The 20,293-nt window shown below is 42.2% G+C and overlaps 3 protein-coding genes across 4 annotated transcripts in view; 2 read left to right on the top strand and 1 right to left on the bottom strand.

Annotated features, from left to right (window-relative positions):
• Positions 1-13,553, top strand: part of LOC118327166 (calmodulin-regulated spectrin-associated protein 3-like) — a 21,772-nt gene extending 8,219 nt beyond the window's left edge. The window contains 22 exon segments of the mRNA XM_035660433.1: positions 1,148-1,290; positions 1,292-1,348; positions 1,350-1,382; positions 1,384-1,404; positions 1,406-1,426; positions 2,146-2,286; positions 2,554-2,640; positions 2,802-2,837; positions 3,340-3,387; positions 4,585-4,723; positions 5,011-5,150; positions 5,379-5,472; positions 5,594-5,645; positions 5,931-5,992; positions 6,081-6,111; positions 6,273-8,763; positions 8,849-8,970; positions 9,103-9,389; positions 9,473-9,572; positions 10,581-10,693; positions 10,805-10,923; positions 11,375-13,553. Coding sequence (XP_035516326.1) covers positions 1,148-1,290; positions 1,292-1,348; positions 1,350-1,382; positions 1,384-1,404; positions 1,406-1,426; positions 2,146-2,286; positions 2,554-2,640; positions 2,802-2,837; positions 3,340-3,387; positions 4,585-4,723; positions 5,011-5,150; positions 5,379-5,472; positions 5,594-5,645; positions 5,931-5,992; positions 6,081-6,111; positions 6,273-8,763; positions 8,849-8,970; positions 9,103-9,389; positions 9,473-9,572; positions 10,581-10,693; positions 10,805-10,923; positions 11,375-11,707 — 4,670 coding nt within the window. The 3' untranslated portion in view covers positions 11,708-13,553.
• LOC118327159 (bifunctional apoptosis regulator-like) overlaps positions 1-20,293 on the top strand; it is a 337,943-nt gene that overhangs the window by 87,638 nt on the left and 230,012 nt on the right. The gene's annotated exons all lie outside the window — the stretch shown is intronic.
• The window catches only part of soul5l (heme-binding protein soul5, like), a gene marked incomplete in the record, with an annotated part of 6,892 nt that continues 966 nt past the window's right edge, over positions 14,368-20,293 (bottom strand). Inside the window, 5 exon segments of the mRNA XM_035660428.1 lie at positions 14,368-16,998; positions 17,845-18,008; positions 18,824-18,963; positions 19,067-19,187; positions 19,284-19,365. Coding sequence (XP_035516321.1) covers positions 16,509-16,998; positions 17,845-18,008; positions 18,824-18,963; positions 19,067-19,187; positions 19,284-19,365 — 997 coding nt within the window.

Below are 20,293 nucleotides of genomic sequence, written 5' to 3' on the forward strand. Positions count from 1 at the left end.
GTGTGTGTGTGTGTCCACAGTGTGTATGTGTCTATGGACTGACCCACTCATAGTGTTCTGAGCTTCTTGCACATCATAGATTGCTTGACATGCGCATAGACACACACTTGTCTGGGGAACCTAGCTGAGCAGTTCATGCAGATGATGACATTATCTTGTCCTACAGGCTCCCCGCAGTCAGACGCATTCACTTACTGTCACCTAATTATCCATAGTGGGAAAATTTAATATTCACGACATATATTTTAGTTTTCTCTACCAGAACAGATAATATAACAGAGCTGCATTCACTTGGCTGCAGCCTGTGTGATTTGTAACGCTTTCTACATTGGACAATGTGTTGACAAAGCATTTCTCTGCATTGTTCTCTCTCTCAGAGAACAATGCAGGGAAGCTGACTCATTTTCCATCTCTTCTATCTGCAGGAAGGCAAGAAATGGCTTATATCTGCACCATAAACTAAATGGTTTTGTTTCTCCTCACGTGCAGCCCAGAACGGCCTTTAGTAGATGAACGGGTACCTCCACTGCATCATTACCTCTGCTTGTAGATTAGATAGTAATTAGGTGAACTCTATCAACTTATGTCAACCACTAAAATAGGATTTCATAAGCACTTGTTTTCTTCTATACGGTAACAAAAAAGTCCACAGCCTACTCTGTGAAGCTACACAGCAATGCTATGAGCTAAATGCTAACTCATGCTAACCAACATATATGATGCGAAAAACACGTTGATTGATAAAAAGGCCCCCAAGGTATGATGTTCACCCATGTTCCACAATCTTAGGTCAGCATCTAGAAATGACAAGCTTGCATTTACTAATTACGTAAGTACAGCTGAGGGTTGAATGGGAATGTAATAAGTGTTGCAGACATTTGTCTTAAACCAAGTGTGATATTTTGCTGATTATTGAATGTCTCTATACAAACTTTTGTGAACATTGATCAAGAAAATGGTGAATATTTCAAAAAAATAAGTGAAACCTTGAGCTTGAGTTAATAAGGGCATCTTGGACAAGGTTTTTCCAAAACATTTTTTTTAAAGTCACTGGCTTAGGGAAATGTTATCAGCAGGAGATGAGCAAAGTCAGCAGAGATTCATCCTCTTTGGGCCATAACTTACATCTAGCCCTCTTTCCTTACAGAAAATAGTCCTGTAGAGTTGAGGAGCCACTTTACAAGACCAGATAGAACAAGAGCACCTCAAGCATCCGTCTGCAGCTTTGCTCTGTCTCCGAGATCTTACTGCAGAGCCCAAGTCTGTCTGGCTCAGGCGCACGGGGTCTCTCCAGCCAGCGTCACAGGGTCCCCGGCTGGACAACTCCGCCCTGCTGCAGTTCCCATTATAAAAAAGGTTTCACTCCAAAGGTCCAGGATGCAAGACGTCACCGAGGAGGACCTCAAGCTACGTCCCCCATAAGACGGTGGGTGTGTTGGCATGCGTGTAGCTGGTTCATTAGCCTCCTGTTTAATTCCAGTGGTTATGGTCCTTTATTAATGGTACTGTATTAACAACTTAAATAACCTCAGTGGAAAGTATTATTTTTTTTATTTTTTAAGTATATTATTTTGGGTTTTATTGCCTTTATGATAGTGAAGCTGAAGTACAGATAGACAGGAAAGGTGGGTGGAGAGAGAGGGGATGACACGCAGCAAAGGGCCACAGGTCGGATTCGAATCCTGGGCCGCTGCAGCAAGGACTTAGCCTGGGTACGTGGGTCGCCAGCTCTACCGACTGAGCTATCCGGGCGCCCGGAAAGTATTATTTTAAGCAATGTAGTAAGTAAACAAGTATTAGCAGTAAAATTTACTTCAAAGCTAAGTTAAGAAGGATGTAAGGAAACAATGGAAGGATAGACGGATAAGAGAAAGAGGAAAGGTGGAAGAAACGTAGAGTGAAGGAGGGAAATAAGGAAGGAAATAAAGGGATATTTAGCAAGCTTACCTTGTGTGGAATGTAAAATGTTTGTCTGCAAAGTAGGTAAGTAAAAATATTTCAAAAATACTTCAACAATGTCAAAACTTGAGCACCTAGCATGTTCAAAGTCAGTACCGTAGATGAAATCTCCACCTCTTATACTTGATGTAATCATTGCGTGTTTAGAGACAGACGGTTTAATTGTCTTTCCTGTGATTGGTGCAGAAAGCCCACCTCGCCCTGATTGACGCTCTGATGACAGTGGCAGCCAAAGAGACGGTGGGCAGGGTGAAGATGGCGGTGGAGGCGGAGCAGATGGGTGTCGGGTCTCCGTGGGAGAACGCTCTGCTCTTCTGGGTCAACAGGGTGAGACCACGGCAACAGTGCCACTCTTTATTCAAATAGCTTGATTAAAGGCTAGGCTCACTGTTTCTCACTCCAGACCTCATTAAAATGTTTATCACTTTCACCTCACTGCTCTGCTGCAACTTCTTACCCTGGACTGTTGGTCCCCCTAAAACCAGGAGGGCCCAAACTGGAAGTTCTCAGAAAACCCAGAGATCTATTAAACTATTCTATGAAAAACTTTTTAATAAGGTTTGAGTTGTAAAACACCCTTTTAACTTCCTATAGCTGAACCAGAAGTTGAGAGAAATCACAGAAGAAGAAGAGCCCCCTAAGTCGCAGACATGTACAGACCTGCAATCTGCCCAGGATGCGGTAAACCCCCCCCCAACACACACTTATATAAACACATGCATGATGTATTAAGCAGCTGTCTCTCATACTGTACCGGTGTTGGTGCAGCTGCTAACATCCACCTTGCTCTGCTTCTCTGTTTTCTCCCCCTGGTTTGTCTGTCTTGCCTTGCTCTCTGGCAGTGTCAATCCACCCGTTGGTACTGGAAACTAGTCCCCGTAAGTGTACACTCTCCTGTCTATCTCTCTTTCTCTCTCTGAATCTGTTCATCTGCTATGGCTGACATTAATCCCACACACAACTCTTATCTGTCCCGTTATGAGAAGTGCCTTTGTGTATGTCATTTAAATATCTGCTGACTTTTACAACTGACCAATTAATGCCACTGAAAATGTCCTGTAACTGCTTATTATTATTAATAACTGGGGTGTTTTTGACTTTGTTACATTCAGTCATCAGTTTCATCTCAAACTGTCCAAATGATCAGAGCCGAGTGGGGAGAAGGAGATGTTGGAGAGGAGGGAGGGAGCTGAAATGACATCCTCGCTGATTATTAAACTACGTCTGCGCCCCCTTTGTTTGTCCCCATCCTCTCCTCCTCCCCTGTCGCTCTTCTCTCCCTGAGCAGTGCCATGTGACTTTGTGGTGTGGCGGTTCCCATGATGACCGGCCCCCTTGTCATTTATGCTTGTTTCCCTCTCTCTGCCATCCCCCATCCAGCATGCTATCGCTTTTTGTTTGAAGGAGTCGGGGAATAAGCCGCCAGTGGTAACGTATAACACCTCGCTCTTTTCTCACCCTCATCCTCCACGTCTCCCGTAGCAACGCACTCTACTGACTGACGGACTGACCAATCGCCACACCTCTCCCGCGCTGTCGACCAATGACTGACTGACTGCAAACTAACCACCATTCCAACCCCGAGGTTGGATGGATCAGTTAAAACCCATTAGCTTTTAACAGTATTAATCCATATTTGTTGTGTTTTACTGCTTTTCTTTAAAGTGTATGTTACAAAGCCATGTTAAAGGAGGCATATTGAGACTGAATATCACTCATTGATGTTGAACTTTTCACCTTTGACCTCCTCCAACAAGGCTGCGTAACATCATTCAGCATAAGTTACAGCTGATGCACATGCAGCGTTTGTTTTGTTTTGGATTCTTTTGGGCGTATTTTATCTCTTGTGCACATTACAAGGGTGATACAGTATTAGAGGTTTTTGTTTTAATAAAATGTACTTTTTCTTATCTGATTATGTATTTTTTTACCTGATCAGAACTGAAGTCTCACAGTGTCGTCAGTGCCTGTTTATGCTGCATGGACACCGGAGGATAAAGATCCTCTTTCTCACTTATAATCACTGACATTTTTCTACCCATAGTTTTCTTTTCATTGTATATTTTTATTTTTTGCAATGTCCTTTTTAACCTTTGCATTGCACCTTCTGGTTGGTGTGTGTGTATGTATGTGTGTGTGTGCAAATGTTTTTTTAATTGAGGCATCGCTGGTCTTGCGCTATCGATCAGATGAGAATTTTAATTCATTGGCAAATATCCTGGATTTGGCTATGAATATCTTATCATTATTCTAACAATAATCTTAAATCATAATACAAAAAATATCAATATTTATCAATATACAACAAAAATAATCTTATCTATCTATCTAGCATCAGAGTTTGAGCCTCTGGTTTTATTTATTGTCTAAAAGAGGGACAATCCTGGCTGGTTTTACATTTATTTTGTCATTGTTCTAACTCTCCTTAAACATAACGTAAATCTTCTATTTTCATATGTGTAATTTTTTTTTTTTCTTTGTTTGCCTTATGATCCCTCTTCTCTTCCCCTCACTTGTCCATTTGCTGCTTCTGTTTTCCTACTTGGCTTTGCACAACTCTTCCTCTTTTTACCCTCTTTTCTCTCCTCATCCTCCCCCTCCTCCTGCCCTGTCTTTCTTCTGTAGATCCGCTATAGGAAGGACAAAGTGCAGTCTAAGCTGACTCCTACTTTCCCTCTGGTCAATGCGGTCAAAGATCTGTCTAATGGCTGCGCTATAGCTGCTGTGTTGCACTACTACTGCTCCAGCTTGCTGCCTCTAGAGGGTACGCACACATACTCACACACATGCACACATAAACACATTTGATGATTAAATATTTATATTTGGCTAATGTAGGCATTAGCATGATGTGGTCCCATCATTTCGTAATTGTATGTTGCTGCTGCAATTCACTAAACTTTATTTGTTTGTTGTTTAAATATATATATTATAAATTATCTACAATAAATCAAAAATTATTTGATAACTACCTCTGAAAGACACGTACATACACAAACATTACATTCTACATATTAATATGTGTATGTATTATTTCTCTGCTCCCTCCAGATGTGTGTCTGAAGGACACTATGTCAGTGGCTGACAGTCTCTACAACCTGCAACTGATCAAAGAGTTTTGTGAGAGCAGTTTACAGAGCTGCTGCCCCCTCGCTGTGGAGGATCTGCTCTACGCTCCACCGGTTCTGCATGTAATCATTAAGACTGTTCACATTTACACTATAAATTACCATACTATAGATGCATGAGTACAGTTATATTGAGGAGCAAGAGAAATGTATGGATGGAAAAGAAGTGTTTAAAAGGCAACTCTGGCCTGGCTGGGTGTAGTTCATCTTTAACGTGTTTCCATGCAGCATCCTTTTGCACTTTGGGATGGTGATCAACTCTGTGGTAACTTAAAATTCCCTTTTCCTCAGCTGAACATCATGAGCTTCATAGCTGAACTGCTGGAGTGGTTTGAGGTTAAGAAGCCTGATTTTGTTCAGCCGATACAACCCGTCGACCTCACAGGTCTGTGACTTCCAGTATGGCAATGACAACATTTCTTTAACATTGGTATATTGGTGGTTTAATGCATAAATATCACATTGATGATCAGCCTCTGAAACATATCTTTTTTTATGTCTTAAAGATGTCTCAGGGTTACTAGACTGTACAAGTCCAGTCCACGGAAACAGCAACAGGTACCAGCATCCCATTTATACCACCCTCATGAACATCAGGGTAGAAAAGTAGACCTCAGCCAGATTTGGAATCTGTCCTAAACCAATCTGAACCTAAACCACTACTGTAGTGTTTGAGGCAAAATCTGATTAAAATCTAAATAAATCAGGATAAATAGGACCTGTTTGAACCAAGGAGTAATAGAAAAAGAATTGCCAAATGGCTGAGTGTCTACATACATTTTACATTTACTTGATTTAAGAGCTGTGAATGAACAACATTTTCATGTATTTTTTCTGTTTCAGTGGTTCCCCTTCCTTTATCTTCAAACAACCCTTTGTGCCCATCTGTTCCCCTGTGTCACCTGGTAAGAAATAGTAAGAAATGCACAGTGTGGTTGTATTTGAATGGCTCTAAAAATAGGCTTTAATAGACTTTTTAATCTGTCTTTCCAGAAAACAAAAGTTGGACAAAGAAACAAATCAGGTAGTTAAACTTAACAGCATCATGCAATTTCTATTGTTGTGTTGCATTCATATTTTATCTTAATTTAATTACTTTGGCTTCTGTGTTCTCTGCTTTTCCATTATCGTCTGGCACAACCCATCCATTTGTCCATCCTTCCGTGGTCATCCACCTCTCCTCAGTCGTCCTCTGTCAGCTGTGACTTTCAGCATCCCATTTGGGCTGGACAGTGATGTTGACATTGTCATGGGAAACCCAATAGATTCTGTCTTTCGCTCTGTCAGCACTGACAGCCTCACCACCGGCATCCCTGCAATGACTTCACCAGTGACATCAGCAGGGATGACTCATGTCCCATATAGCCCTCCAGAGGACTTCAGCCACCTGGTCAGTGCTTCTGCACCATCGCAGCGGTCGTCTTGGGGTCCTTACGCACACACAACACCACTGGGAGAGCTGCCGACCATCGAGGAGGCGCTACAGGTGGTTCATACTGCTGGCAGCAAAGATCGGAGGAAGGGAAGGACAGCAGAGAAAGGAGGAAAAGGGGTGTTGGGAGGAAGGCCAGAACCCAGGTTACGTCCCGAAGGAGCCCCTGCTGGTTTCTTCCTACACTCCCCTGAGGAGGATAATCCCCAGCTTAGTAGCTCTGCTCCTTGTCGCTCTGGAGTCATCCACCGGCCTGTCGGGGGAGAGGTTGGTGATAGTAAAAGGCAAGGAAGGGGAGAGAGGAGGGAGAAATCAGGACGTACCTCTGATATGTCACGCGATGACGACTCCGTTCTACGAGATGGGAGCGTTGACTCCTCTGAAGCATCGGATGATACCCCTAGAAATGCCCCTGGTAATATTCGACCCAGTAACAGTCGCCAGGGAAACCACGGCATCAGCAACGGTCCGCGGATGACAAGCTTTGCTGAGCGACGAGACAGCAGAAGAAGACATCCCGCTGCACCCGGGGAGGAGTCAGCCTCTGCCCCGACACCGACAACCCCAGGCACTCCACAGACACCCTCCACCCCAGCAGGGGCACCTGGCCACCAGGACAGCCCAGGTCCCAGAGGCCCTGAGCCAGGCTCTGAGGCCTGGGATTTGGGGGCTCGTCTTGAGGAAAAACGCAAAAGCATTGAAGCCCAAAAAAGACGTATTGAAGCAATCTTTGCCAAGCATAGACAGAGGCTTGGAAAGACTGCTTTCCTTCAACTGAAAAGAGAGCAAGGAGAAGGAGGAGGGGAGGGAGCAGAGGAAGATAATCTTACCCTGGAGGAGCGCCTCACGCGCATGGAGGAACAACTGAAACAGGAGGAGGAGAAGGAAGAGAAGGAACAGAAGGAGAAAGAAAAAGATGGAGAGAAGGAGAAAGATAAGCCATCTGTTTCCAATCCTCCTCGGTTAGAGAAGCAGGTCACATTCTCTATTGACAGTAAGAAAGAGGCAGAGAAAGAAAAAGGAGCAGAGAAAGAGAAAGGAGGTGAAGTCCTGGTGGAGTATAATGAAGTGGTGCAAAAACTGAGTGAAGCTCTGCAGTCACTACAGAAGGACATGCAGAAACTTACAGAACAGCAACAGCAGCTCATGAGTGACCAAAGACCCAGAAATACACCCAAAACTACTCCAAAATCGACACCCAAAAATTATGCCAAAACACAACCCAAAACTCCTCCTCACACTCCGACAAAGACACCGCCAAGAACCCCGACAAGGACTCCTACAAGGAGCACCACTAAAGCTTGGATCATTCCTGCTAGTTCCAATTCCCCCTCTGCCTCCTCCCCGTCAAGGCGTTCTCAAGTCCTTACCTCCCCAAAGACTGTCATCTCTTCTTCCTGCCCAGCTCCTCGCACTAAGATCCACTCCTCCTCCACTCCCCGCAGCCCCAAGCACCACCCACGTCCCCAACATCAGCCTCACCCACGGCCTTCTGAACTCAAGTTTCCCCCACTCAACCGCGCCTTGACACCAACCCATAATGTGGACACCCTCCAACATCTGCGACGTGTGTCACCCAGCAAGTGTCAGGTTCAGACCTCATCTTCTTTCCGTATCGGTGGGCCTCGGACTCCTCAACAGTCTCCACAGCCTGTCCAGCTGCCTGTCCAGCAGCCTGATGAGTGCACCTCAGACACAGGCTCTAGTGAGACACCAACTCAGTTCAGCCTGGAGCTAGAGCAGGAAGAGATTGAGGCTGTTGGAGGACTGCCAGTCTTGTCTCACTTTAGACAAGATCGTCCGAGGGCTGCTTGTGGAAGCAGCTCTGGAGCGCCTTCCGAATGCTCATTTGAGAGCGAGACATTGTCCCTCTCTGCTGCGTACAGCGAAGGAGGAGAAGGCGGGAAAGGTCGAGGTGCAGGGAAGCGCTGCAGCCTGATTGAGGTCTCCCTGTCATCTCTTGGAGGACCAGAGGGGGGCAGTGACGAACCAACTGATGAAGGGCAGGAGTTTTCCTCTGATTCTATGAGCGACAACACAGAATCTGCTGTAGAACCTGTTAGAGGACTCGTTGCAGAACCCCTAGACCCCATAGAGCAGCTGGAGCTGGCCACAAGAGCCGACAACTTGACGGAACAACAAACTGAATCCAAAGGAGAACAGACGATGCAGACGGAAACTTTGGAACCAAGTGCAGAAGAGAATGAGCAGGGGACAAAAGGAGGAATTCAGTTTTTCTTTAAGGTGATTGGAAGAAAAAGAAAAATGTATTTTGCTTGCAATTCTTAATTCTGTAATAACATTTTATCTTTTACTTGTGTGGTTGTAGGAGGAGGTACATAGTGAGGAGGAGATGGCCCAGCGTAGAGCTTTACTGTTGGAAAAACAGCAGAAGAGAACTGCGGAGCTGAAGAAGAGGAGACAGTGGCATGAGCAAGAAAGAGAAAACGGGTAACACACACAAACACACTAATGAAAGCACCTGCAAAGAGTTCTTTGCATTTAGACTCTACATTTGCGAACTAACACATCCAAAGCTATGATCCACCAATGTAAAAGTAACCTTATTCCTCTTGGTTTCAGACCAGCATTGGCAGACAAAAGAGTGGCATCTCCCTCCAATACACCTCCTGTAGACACAACCTCACCTTCCCCCACACCTCCTGCTACACCAGTCCGCCGGGACGATTTCACACGACGGGAGTATGCATGGCGGCACCAACTCAAGATCATGGATAACTTGGACAAAGTGCTGCGGGAAAAATCAACCACTCAAGGACGATCTTCTGCAAAGAAAACCCGCTCCCGGCCTCGCAGCATGACCAGGGAGGAAACCAAGCTCTCTCTGAGTCCAGCCAAGGGAACAACTGGTAAGGTCAAGCGGAAAAGAAATGTCATCACATTTGGGTTGTTTGTAGTTGAGTTCAATGACTTAATAATTATGTTTCTCCAGGCTCTAAGTTGACCAAAGTCTACTCTCACTCCTCCCTCAACCTGGTAGCCACGGATGAGCCAGGAAACAGATGTGCAGACCCCACAAAGAAACCTAACAGGTATATTGCTGTATAGGCATTTTACTCTCATTTATACTGTTTTTTTTTTCTCTCATTATACAGTGATATATATATACATAGCTTTAAAGGTGGAAGTGCTGATTGGTCAGATTTGGTTTGTCTGTTTAGCCCAATCATTTTGAACTATTGAATGGATTGCAATGGAATTTGGTACAGATATTCAAGGTCCCCCAAGGATGCATTCAAATGACTTTGAAGAACCCCAATGTTTAAACAAAATGTTACATTTTCCAGTCAATTCATAGCAGGGTACCACATTACTGTGAAATAAATGCTAACATGCTAAATGTTATCATACTACAATAACATCTTAAATGTCAGTATGATTCTTATTATAGATTTTTAACAATATTCACTTTTTTTTTTTAAACACAGACGAAATACAATCATGCATACACAGGGCTTGAGTGTCCTTGAAGAAGTTAGGTTACAATCCTATGGTTTCCAAGCCAAGTCTCAATAGACTATGTTCTCACATTAGCATGACAGTATGTTAGATGTTACAGGTTAACATTTTAATTGTTAACACCCAAAGTTGGAAACATGTTAATATGTTAATTAGATCTTCTGCTTGATTATACTTTGTGTGACAAAGGGGTGTTAAGAGAGTATCCCAGTCAAGTATTGTTCCTTGATTTATTTCTTAACTATAAATAAATGACTTGAGGTTACAGCCAAAGAACTGGAGTACATTCTTCTGGTTTTTGCAATTCCACAGCTATTGCCTTTCTTCTGTCACACGTACTTACTGGCTACATTTTAACCATAACTGTTCACCTATCTTTGTCGTGTGAGAACAGCTCGGGCAATTGTATAGTGCGTAGTTGTTTTATACCCTTAATTACTACTAAACCTTTCCAAGTTGGACATAGGAGTGGTGGAGGGTGTGTGAGCTCTCTTATTGATGATCCAACTGTGAATCCAGTCTGCTCTCGAGTATAACACAGAGATGGCCTGTTAGTTCATTGTTTGACATTTCTCCAACAGCCGTCCTGGTTCACCTGCAGGATGTGTGACACCAAGTAGACTAGCCAATCAAAATGGAGATAAAGAATGTGATACTGGTTCCAATGGTGCCTCACCTGCCCCAGAATACACAGGTACAGTACTACACACTACAGTATCTCTCAGTTTTTGAGTCTTAATGTGTATTGCCAGAATGCCTACAATTGTACACAAAGCTTTGCATAATCAAGTGTCTGTGTTTTCAGGTCCAAAGCTCTTCAAAGAACCAAGCTTCAAGTCCAACAAATTCATCATTCACAACGCTCTCACTCGCTGCTGCCTCGCTGGAAAGGTCAACGAGACACAGAAAAACAAGATAGTTGAGGTAGATGATTCATTTTACGATGAGCCACTTTGCAAGCTCTTCAGTAAAATTCATGACATTAGTCATTTAAAGGTCCAGTGTGTAACATTTAGGAAGCTCTATTGGCAGAAATTGAAAAAAATATTCAGTGTTTTTTTCATTAGTGTATAATGACACGAAAATAAGAATTGTTGTGTTTTCGTTACCTTTAAAAGTTGCCTTTTTGAGTTTTGTAACCATTGTAGTTTCTCTTTCACACATTCAGATGCAACCTGCAATGTCACCGCTAGATGCCACTAAATCCTACACACTGTTTCTTTAAATCTTGTTGTAAATTCTGTTATTTTTAGGCACCAAAAAAGGTTACTTCCATGTTTGAAGATCATACAAACAGCAGCAAAACTAAACCAATACAACCAAAATGATATTTTGCACTCTTCTTTCTCTTACTTCGACACTCTTCAAACCTCAGGAAATGGAGAAGAGTCCTGCCAACCACTTCCTCATCCTCTTCCGAGATTCCAGCTGCCAGTTCAGGGGCGTTTACACCATGAACTCCGACTCCCAGGAGCTTGTACGATTGGCTGGCGTGGGCCCACGGACAATCAGCTCCACCAACGTGGAGTCCATCTATAAGTACAGTTCAGACAGGAAGCAGTTCAGTGCCATACCCTCTAAAACCATGGGCATGAGCGTGGACGCCTTCACCATCCCCGGCCATCTTTGGCAAGGAGGAGGAGGAGGAGCAGCAGGAGGAGGAAGCAGGAGAGCAAGCATTACTAAGAAGGCAGTCATTTCCAAGTGAGGATTATAACACATCACAGTGACCGATCATTAAAGAAAACACTGTAATCACACTGTAATTATAGGGAATAACAGTAGGAGGAGGAGGAGGAGGAGGAAGCAGGAGAACAAGCATTACTAAGAAGGCGTCACGTCCAAGTGAAGAACATAACACATGACAGTGGCAGATCATTAAAGAGAGCACTATAATTATAGTGAAAACCATATGCACACAGCTGAGCATTTAGCCATGTGTGTGCATATATACACCTTACCTCTCTTGCCCTTTTACAACAAATATGAAACATTAAAAAATGATTTGTACTCCCCCTTAATGTGCATGAAAATGTTAACAGCACAACTTTCTTTTCCTAAATAGAGACAAACCCCTACCCAGAGTGTACAGAGGAAGGTTTTGTAAAATGTTAGGTTAATTGCACAAGGAAGAGGTACTTTTAAAAAGTCTCATTACTTATACTTTCATTGTTTGAAGTACAAACTCAAAAATCACTTTTTTTCTTTCAGAAGAAAAGAAAACTTTATTAAGTTGTTTATTGAAAAACACTGACTTTCATAAGACACACGATTACTGTCTGTTCCCTCTCTGTTCTGTGGACTAAAGTCCTCAAGTAGAACGCCAGTTTTATACATTAAGCCAAACAACAGAGAAAATGCCTTCTTGTGTCAGTGTGACTGGCAGGACTTTTATCTTGTATGACTTTCAAGTTTAATTCTACCAACAACTGTCAATAGGTGGATCGAAGCACATTTGTTTTGCAAAATGAAAGATAGCCATAACCATATGATGCAGACTTCAAAGATCTGTAAGTGTGTCTGTGGTTTTCAGAGACGATCATCACAGCATGGATGGTTCATTACTGTACGTGGTATAAGCTTATTTCAAAATAATATCAAAGTGAGAACTTGTGGCTTGAATAAACTATGTTGATAATGGGTATATGTATGAGCTACTAATAGCATATTGAGGATGATGTGTCATGACGAGCTTATATTTAGAAGTATCTGGACTGTTGTGCTCTTGGTTAGGGATGGGTTTCCAATAGCTGGTTCCAGTTGATAAAATACCAAACCTTATTGAATCTTTAATTCACGGTCTCTCTCAGATTGCCTCTTTTACCTGTTTCTGACAAAGAAAAAAAAAAACTGTTGACATTTCATTTACAAACACGTGGTAACTCAGTGACACATTTTTTAAGTAAGTCTGACTGTACGTGGTGAACCGCCTTAAAGTCAACAGAACAACTGCAAAATGCAATATTTGCAGGAGAGTACTCAAAGGGGAAACAACAAGTCCCTTACTTAAATATTTATCTACTGTACATTATGTTTAAGTAAGAGCTTTTGGCCTATCAGCCTACCACCGGTGTTACACTGTGTTCTGTGACCTGCAGCAGACCAGCAACTAATTTGCGGTGAGGTAACTTTAAGTGCATCGTGCATGCAAAGAAAATCTGTGATTTAGATTTCAAATAATAATAATTAATGTTATGTCCACTGTGTTGTTTTTACTTCCGCTTCTACGGCTTCTGCAGCTGTAGCAAACACTGGTTTCCCCCACAGCAAAAGGAGGAGTGAGTTTGGACAGGGTTAATGAACGTCAGAATATATGTAAGTTTAGTTATAATACTCAGTGAAAGAAAAGTACATATTGTTTTACCTAAGATCGAGAGTCTTTATTTCCCATCAAACAAACTACCTAACAAGATTTTATAAGGCATTTGAAAGTATTTGGATTTGATAAGCAGATTAAGAACTGGATTCAGATTTTATTAAATTCTATCGAAGCCCATCCCTACCGTTGGTAGAGTGCACTCAATTAAATTGGTGTGTTTCAGACCAGCATTCATGTATGAAATAACAGACTGGATTAAACTCCACTGATCAAGCTGTTTCTCTCCTTTGTCCCTTTTTTCCCCTCTTTCTCTTTCTCTCTCTCTCTCTCTCTCTCTATTGTTTAATTATTCCTGGTCACTTGCTTCCCCCAAATCCTGTTGTTTCTCTCACACTGATAAATTTATATTGTGCAGTATCGTCAAGTAATTTAAGAATTTAACTGATAGTCTCTGTAACCACCACTGAACGTATGTTTTGATAAGTTGTGACACTGGTTAACAACAGCAGTCAGACATCCGTGATATAATTTATGTTTCTTGTGTAAGCTTTTTACTTTTTTGAGAGCCACATACTGAGATCTATTGAGGGGTCAGTGGCACCTTTGGGTTCTTAGTTTCAGCAGCTTTGTATTGTAAAAATAGACAATGGAGGTATAGCTCTTTAATCTGCATTAGTACATTTTTCTAGCCACTTGGGGGCCTCGCACAAAGCTAAAAATACAATATTGGTAGATTTTATTACCTGATAAACCTGTTTACACTCGTACCTGGAGCAGGTGCAGATCTTGAAGCCACCAACCAAGAACTGGAGAGGAAACTAAGAAAAATCACTTAACAACAAGGTAATTTCACAAAGCTGGACTAAGTGTGGTACAAAAGTTTACTCAACAAGCAGGTGAAGTTAAGTGTGATTACCACAGCCTTATTCTTGGTAGTAGGTAATAGGTTACACACACCACTACTAAATGATCTGCTCAATCAGAATAAGAAAATGATTCTCTTGGTTAATCAAGTCCAAAGACACCAATAATACAAGAGTACAACAAGAATTTGTTATGGTTTTTTATTGCACCTTCCTCAGAACATACAGTACGTAGCTCAGATACGAATAGATAGAGAATGTTATTTATTAACTGATGTATTGCATTGGTCGATCAGGCGTGACTCTTTGGGATCTTTAGGGCAGTCCTATCACCTTTAGATTAGACTCTTGGTAGCTTTTAGTGTATGCAGGCCACCACTATACCAAGGCTAAACATAAAGATTAGGGGTTGGACGAATTATCTAGGTACAGTATACATTGATACACAGAGAGAAAGTATGACCAGGATTTACCATTAGGACCGAAATGAATAGGGCCTTCCATTCTACAGTGTGCAAAAACTAGGTTAAAAGTACCCTGTGGGGGTTCCTTTGGAGACTAACAGTTTTGTTCACAATCAACATCTTTTACCTGAACCTTATGTTTATATCCCTGTGGTCTGACAAGCACACGTTGAATGTATTTCCTACCTCACAAAACATTTGCATTTGGTTTTTGAGTCCCTGCATTGTCTTTTGCTCTGCTCTCTGCAGTCAGCTGAAGTACAGATCATGTCACCTCTGACTTCCCTCCATATACATATGTGTATCCTCCGTGTGCTGGTAGAACACAACAGCACTCTATAGCCTCACTAGCTGCCAAAAACTCTGCAGGGTACCTTTAATCAGTGCCTGAACTGGACTGTAAAAGGTGCCAGTACCCTAATTCAGCACAACCCCTATTATTTTCCTATTTTTAATCTATTAAAGAAGGACAATTTCAGTGTCGTTTTCTAATTATTAAGCTAGCTACGTGTTTACATCATGTTTAGGAGTACGTCACTAGCATTGTTGTATGCAGGGTTTTATAAATACAGAGTTCCAAAAACTGAACTTGCTCTGGGGGTTTGGGGGCATGAAGCAAAGATCACAAGGAGTAAATTTATTTTTAGGCAATTATTTGACAAGTTTCATTGTATACCCCAATAGCTTTTAATAAAATGTGGGAAAATATTAATTAATATGGACTTAATGTGATTCTGGGGAAGTCATTTTAAAAACATTTTGTTTTGTGTACCTGTCTGAAGCAAATGTTACATCATCTTTTAAATTCCTAAAACATTTTGGGCCAAGTTAGTGGGAAGAAAAATCAATCTTAAATATTTAGTTTTCACGCTGAGCTTTGGAATTGACTTGTGTGGGCTAAACTTACTGTGACTCAAAGGTGGTAATGTATTTATTGCTGTTCTTTTTTTGCTGAGCATTTATCAGGAAAATTAAGGGAAAATCTAACAACAAGCCATTTTTTGGTACACAGCATACTGTATGTTATTAATATCCCTTGTGTCATAATGCAAGTTTATATTACTTTAATATGTTCAAATTAACTGAAAATTGACATTAAATATTGCGACAATATGTTTTTGCATGTACTTTACCATACAGCCTTAGTGATTAGGTTTAAGGCTGCGCCAAAGATCCTAATGAATGTGCACACTGAATTTAGAATAATTCACCAATATTTTGCCACATATATCATCAAATCAACTGACATGAAGCTTAACAGAGAATAAAGGCTTGTAGGATGTTACGGCTGGAAACTATTGACATAAACTTTGAAGAATCACTAATTACAGCATCAAACTCCATTTACAAGTGTGGCTACAAACACATTATGATTGTTACGTTTCCGCTGATATATTGGCCTACTGTGGTTAGTCCCAGCATACACTTCACTGAACAATTACCGACAGATCTCCATTTAAGTCCTATTAGTTGCTAAGTTAGTTTTAGGGTTAAACTGATGTTAAACAGCATCTATCCCTGCCTTCAGCTTTAGCTGGTTGAATCAACACAACAACCTTGGATTCTAACTAATACATACATGTTACTTAATTCTATAATGCAGCTGGGTTGATAACCTCAGAACGACAAAGTGGACAAGCATGTGTTTGCTGATACAGGAAGCTGCAGGTGCAAAGCTGTGATAGAACGTATAGTTAAACACTAAGTGCCATAAGGAGGAGTTGGTGTAATACATAGGAATAGAGAGACAAAGAGGAAGAGAAAACAGCTTCTCCATTTATCACCCACCCCCACTGCTTCTTTTCTGTTTAGATTCCATGTTAATATACCTGGAATAGCTGCTTAAATCAAATCTGACTGTTGCTAATGAGCGTCATCTGGCTCGACGACGGGGTTACTGTCAGCTTGTATATCCAGAGAGCTGTGGGCTGTGCTGTTCCACAGGGCAGAATCAGACTGGGGCTCCAGGGACGGGCTTACAGAGATGGGATCGGAAGAGTTGCTTGTGGCGTTCTGCAGGATATGGGCGGTGGTGGGGGGATGGCTGAACGCGGCATCAGCGGGCAGACTGGATGAAGGACTAGGCGGAGCATTAGATGGGTGGAGAGTAGGTGTATCAGAGGGCATTTGTGAAGAGGAGTTGGATGCTGTATTTGAAGATAGGTTGGAGGGAGTGAGTGAGGGTGAATCCGAGAGTGTGTGAGGGAGTGGGTCAGACGCAGAGTCTGTGGGTGAGTTGGTCATAGTCGGCCTGGGAGTGTGCGCAGGGGTCGGTTCCTGTGGATCTTTGCAAATGATCTGTCCCTCAGCCACATACCACACCTCGTTGTGCCTGTTCAGCAGCTTCAAAGGACTGTACATACACAGACACACACAAGGAAAGAGCAAGAGAGACAAACACAACAATGAGTGATGTGAGCAGTGGTGTGGGTGTGTGTGAGACCGCGCAAACTTTTAAATTAGTAGACAGCCTTGAGAGCTCAACTTAAGAAAACAGAATGCAAAGAGACAAAAAAAAAAAAAAAACAAGAAAAGGTAATACATCAAGTGAGAAATAGGGTAATTTCTCCATAAGACTCAATACTACCAGGCTTAATTTTTGCAGCCCATGTATTGTAGCTGCCCCCTGCTGGCCAATAGAAATAATGCAGGTTTAAGACACTTCTGAGTTGGCTTAATTTCACAGACCTGGAAGCTCTGTCCACTAATTTTATACTGTCAATGGTTTAATCATTTAGCAGCAGAGCAGGGCTGGGTCTGTTAGGAAAAAATAATGCAGACAGAGCTGGGACATGCTTGATTTTGCCACCATTTGCTTCTGTTCTGTCTATTTACATTTGTTTTCTTAAATTGCAGTTAATTGAGCTCTCAGGGCCACTGTGAAACTGTTCTGTTCGGACCATAAATAATTCCTGTGATAGAATATGAGCTCTCTGTACAAAGCCAGAATTATGACTTTAATATTTAAGTTCATCATAGTGGTGTGGCACCACCTAATATTGAAATGTTGTTATATTTTACTCTTGCAATGCAGTCTGTTTCAGAGATATGGTCGTTTATGTCAATTAGGCAACGCCTAAAAGAATTTGGCAGCCAAAATATTAAAAATATCATACGTACAAAACTAAATGATATAGTGGTGTGTGATTCTGAAGAGGAAAATTAGAAATGATTAAGTATTCATGGGAACGTGTCACACCTGTCATAGCCGACTCCATAGTGGTAGCTGTGGTTGTAGGAAGCTCGAACTCTCTCCAGTTCTTTAGTCAGCAGGTGAGCGTGAAGCCTGGAGGTGACTGACAGCATCCAGCCTCCGTAACTCCTCACATAGACGTCCATCTCTGGCATCTCAGTGAAGTACAGCTGTGCAGGATGCATGGATGCAACATTGGCACACACATTGGCACAGGATATCTCACAGTAGATGGATACAGCAGAGAGTACGCTAGGCTTAAATTTGGCTATTGAGAGCCTGAATTCTTGTGGGGAATTTTGTATTTTGTAATTCAAGAGATACAAGAAATCTTACTTAAAGGACCAGTGTGTAGGATTTAGTGGCATCTAGTGGTGGAGTTGCATATTGCAATCAATTCACCTACTTCCAAGCACACAGGAGAAATACAATGGCCACAAAAACTATATTCCCCCCCAGTAAAAGTTGTTTTGGGGAGTTTTGTCTATCCGAATTGAGGGTCTACAGACAGAGGGTGTTGTATGCTGTACAGACTGAGGCAAATTGTGTTTTGTGACACTGGGAAAAATAACTTGACATTATTGGACAATACAGGAACATAAATAGATTGATATAATATAATTAATTGAAAAAATAAAACAAAAGTTAGAGAGTGCATATTTTGGTGGATGTGGCCTTCTATAAATGTGTAATAAACTGGTAGAAATCATTACACATAAAACTCCAATAGACCTATTGCTAACATTGGACTGAGTAGGTTATTAATCGATTAAATATTTGAATATCAGCAGCACTGAAACCATTATGAGACAGCACTTTCTATACTGCTGAGTGACTGAAAGCAGCACTAAATACTGTACATCAATCAATCCATCTCTACTGATCAAATTACACACAGATACCAGGAGGGTAAAAGCAGTTGACCTCATGACTGGCAAGGGCAACAATCTCCAACATCCCTCCCCACCCGTCAGCCTCAGCTCACCTTGTCATTGGTGGGCGCGGGTGGCTTCTCCTGATAGGCTGCCGGCAGCGGGAAGTTGAGCGTGTAGACAGCCGGCTCCCACATCTTGGTCTCCTCTGGGATCTTGACCAGGACAGGGGCGGTCATCTCCATCTGGATACCTGCCAACGACACACAAACACACACACACACACACAGATAAGAACGCACACACAATGAACACACTCTTAAGTGCTGCTTTTCTGCTTTCCGTCCGGTCCTCACCTCCTTCATTGGCTCCAGTGATGTACTGGAAAAGCCTCCTGAAGGCCATGGCTGCACCCACACCCATGAAATAGGCTTCGGCATCTGTTGACACCCAGCGAGTGGGGCTGTAGTGTCGCACCTACACACACACAAACAAACAAAGAGAAATGAGAAAACAAAACTGTAGCAGCTTGATGGGAAGGTATATGTGCTGTTTGACTGGGAGTTCACTCACCTCGTATTCATCTGTTTTGCATACCAGCTCATATTCCAGACATTCCTTTGACTCTGTGCAAAAGCTGGTGTTGGTACTCGGTCTATAACAGAGTGATAATAGACTTAATCGTATGATATATCCACACTATATGGCCAAAACTATGTGGACAGAGTTTTTACCGTTATGTACTTTTAGTCTAGGGCTGTTTTTCATGGTTTGGGCTGCAGCATATGTCAGAGAATAGCATGCTTCCAATATTGTGGCAACAGTTTGGGGAAGACCCTTTCCTGTTTTAACATGACAATCCCCCTCGTGCACAAAGCCACTTCCATAAAGAAAGGTTTCTTCCAGTTTGGTGCCTGCCCCCAGACTTAAACCCCATCCAACACCTTTGGGATGAACTGAAGCCAGGTCTGATCATCCAACATTGGTGGCAAGCCCAGTGTATTCACATAGCACTTACATGAGGAAGAAATGGGAAATAGAGGGATAGAAGAGATAGAAAAGACAATACATCACAACGAGGAGAATGACTTGTGTAACCCACAAAGAAAAAGCTATAAAACCGAAAATAAGAAGAAAACAGATCGGTTTTCAAGATGCTTTTTAAGAGTGGGCGCTGACTTCGGTGGAGGCTCTTCCAGCAACAACAAAAGCACAATCCCCTTTAAGTTTTCAGCTTTGACCTTGAGGCAGCCGGAAGAGCCTGCTCTGAAGACTCGAGGATCCACCCACTGATCAGGAGTAGAGAGGGGCATGGTAATGTAATATCTTGTTTATTGAAAGTAATATCTGGTTATTGTATTAGTGCCGAACCTCACTAATGCTCTGGTGGCTGAATGGAAAAAAGCCCCTACAGCCAGTTAAAAGCCTTCCTAGAAGAGTGGAGCAGCAGATTAAGGCCCTCTGAGGCAAACCCACCCTGCCTAGATGGCAAACTGAACTCCAAATTCCTCACAATATTACTTTGGACAAAAGTGCCAAATTAATGTGTAATAGCTCATGATGTCCACATACTTTTGGCCATG

The sequence above is a fragment of the Morone saxatilis genome, unplaced genomic scaffold, assembly GCF_004916995.1.
Source record: "Morone saxatilis isolate NCDOM2014 unplaced genomic scaffold, NCSU_SB_2.0 Contig17, whole genome shotgun sequence".
In the NCBI taxonomy this organism is placed as follows: Eukaryota; Metazoa; Chordata; class Actinopteri; family Moronidae; genus Morone; species Morone saxatilis.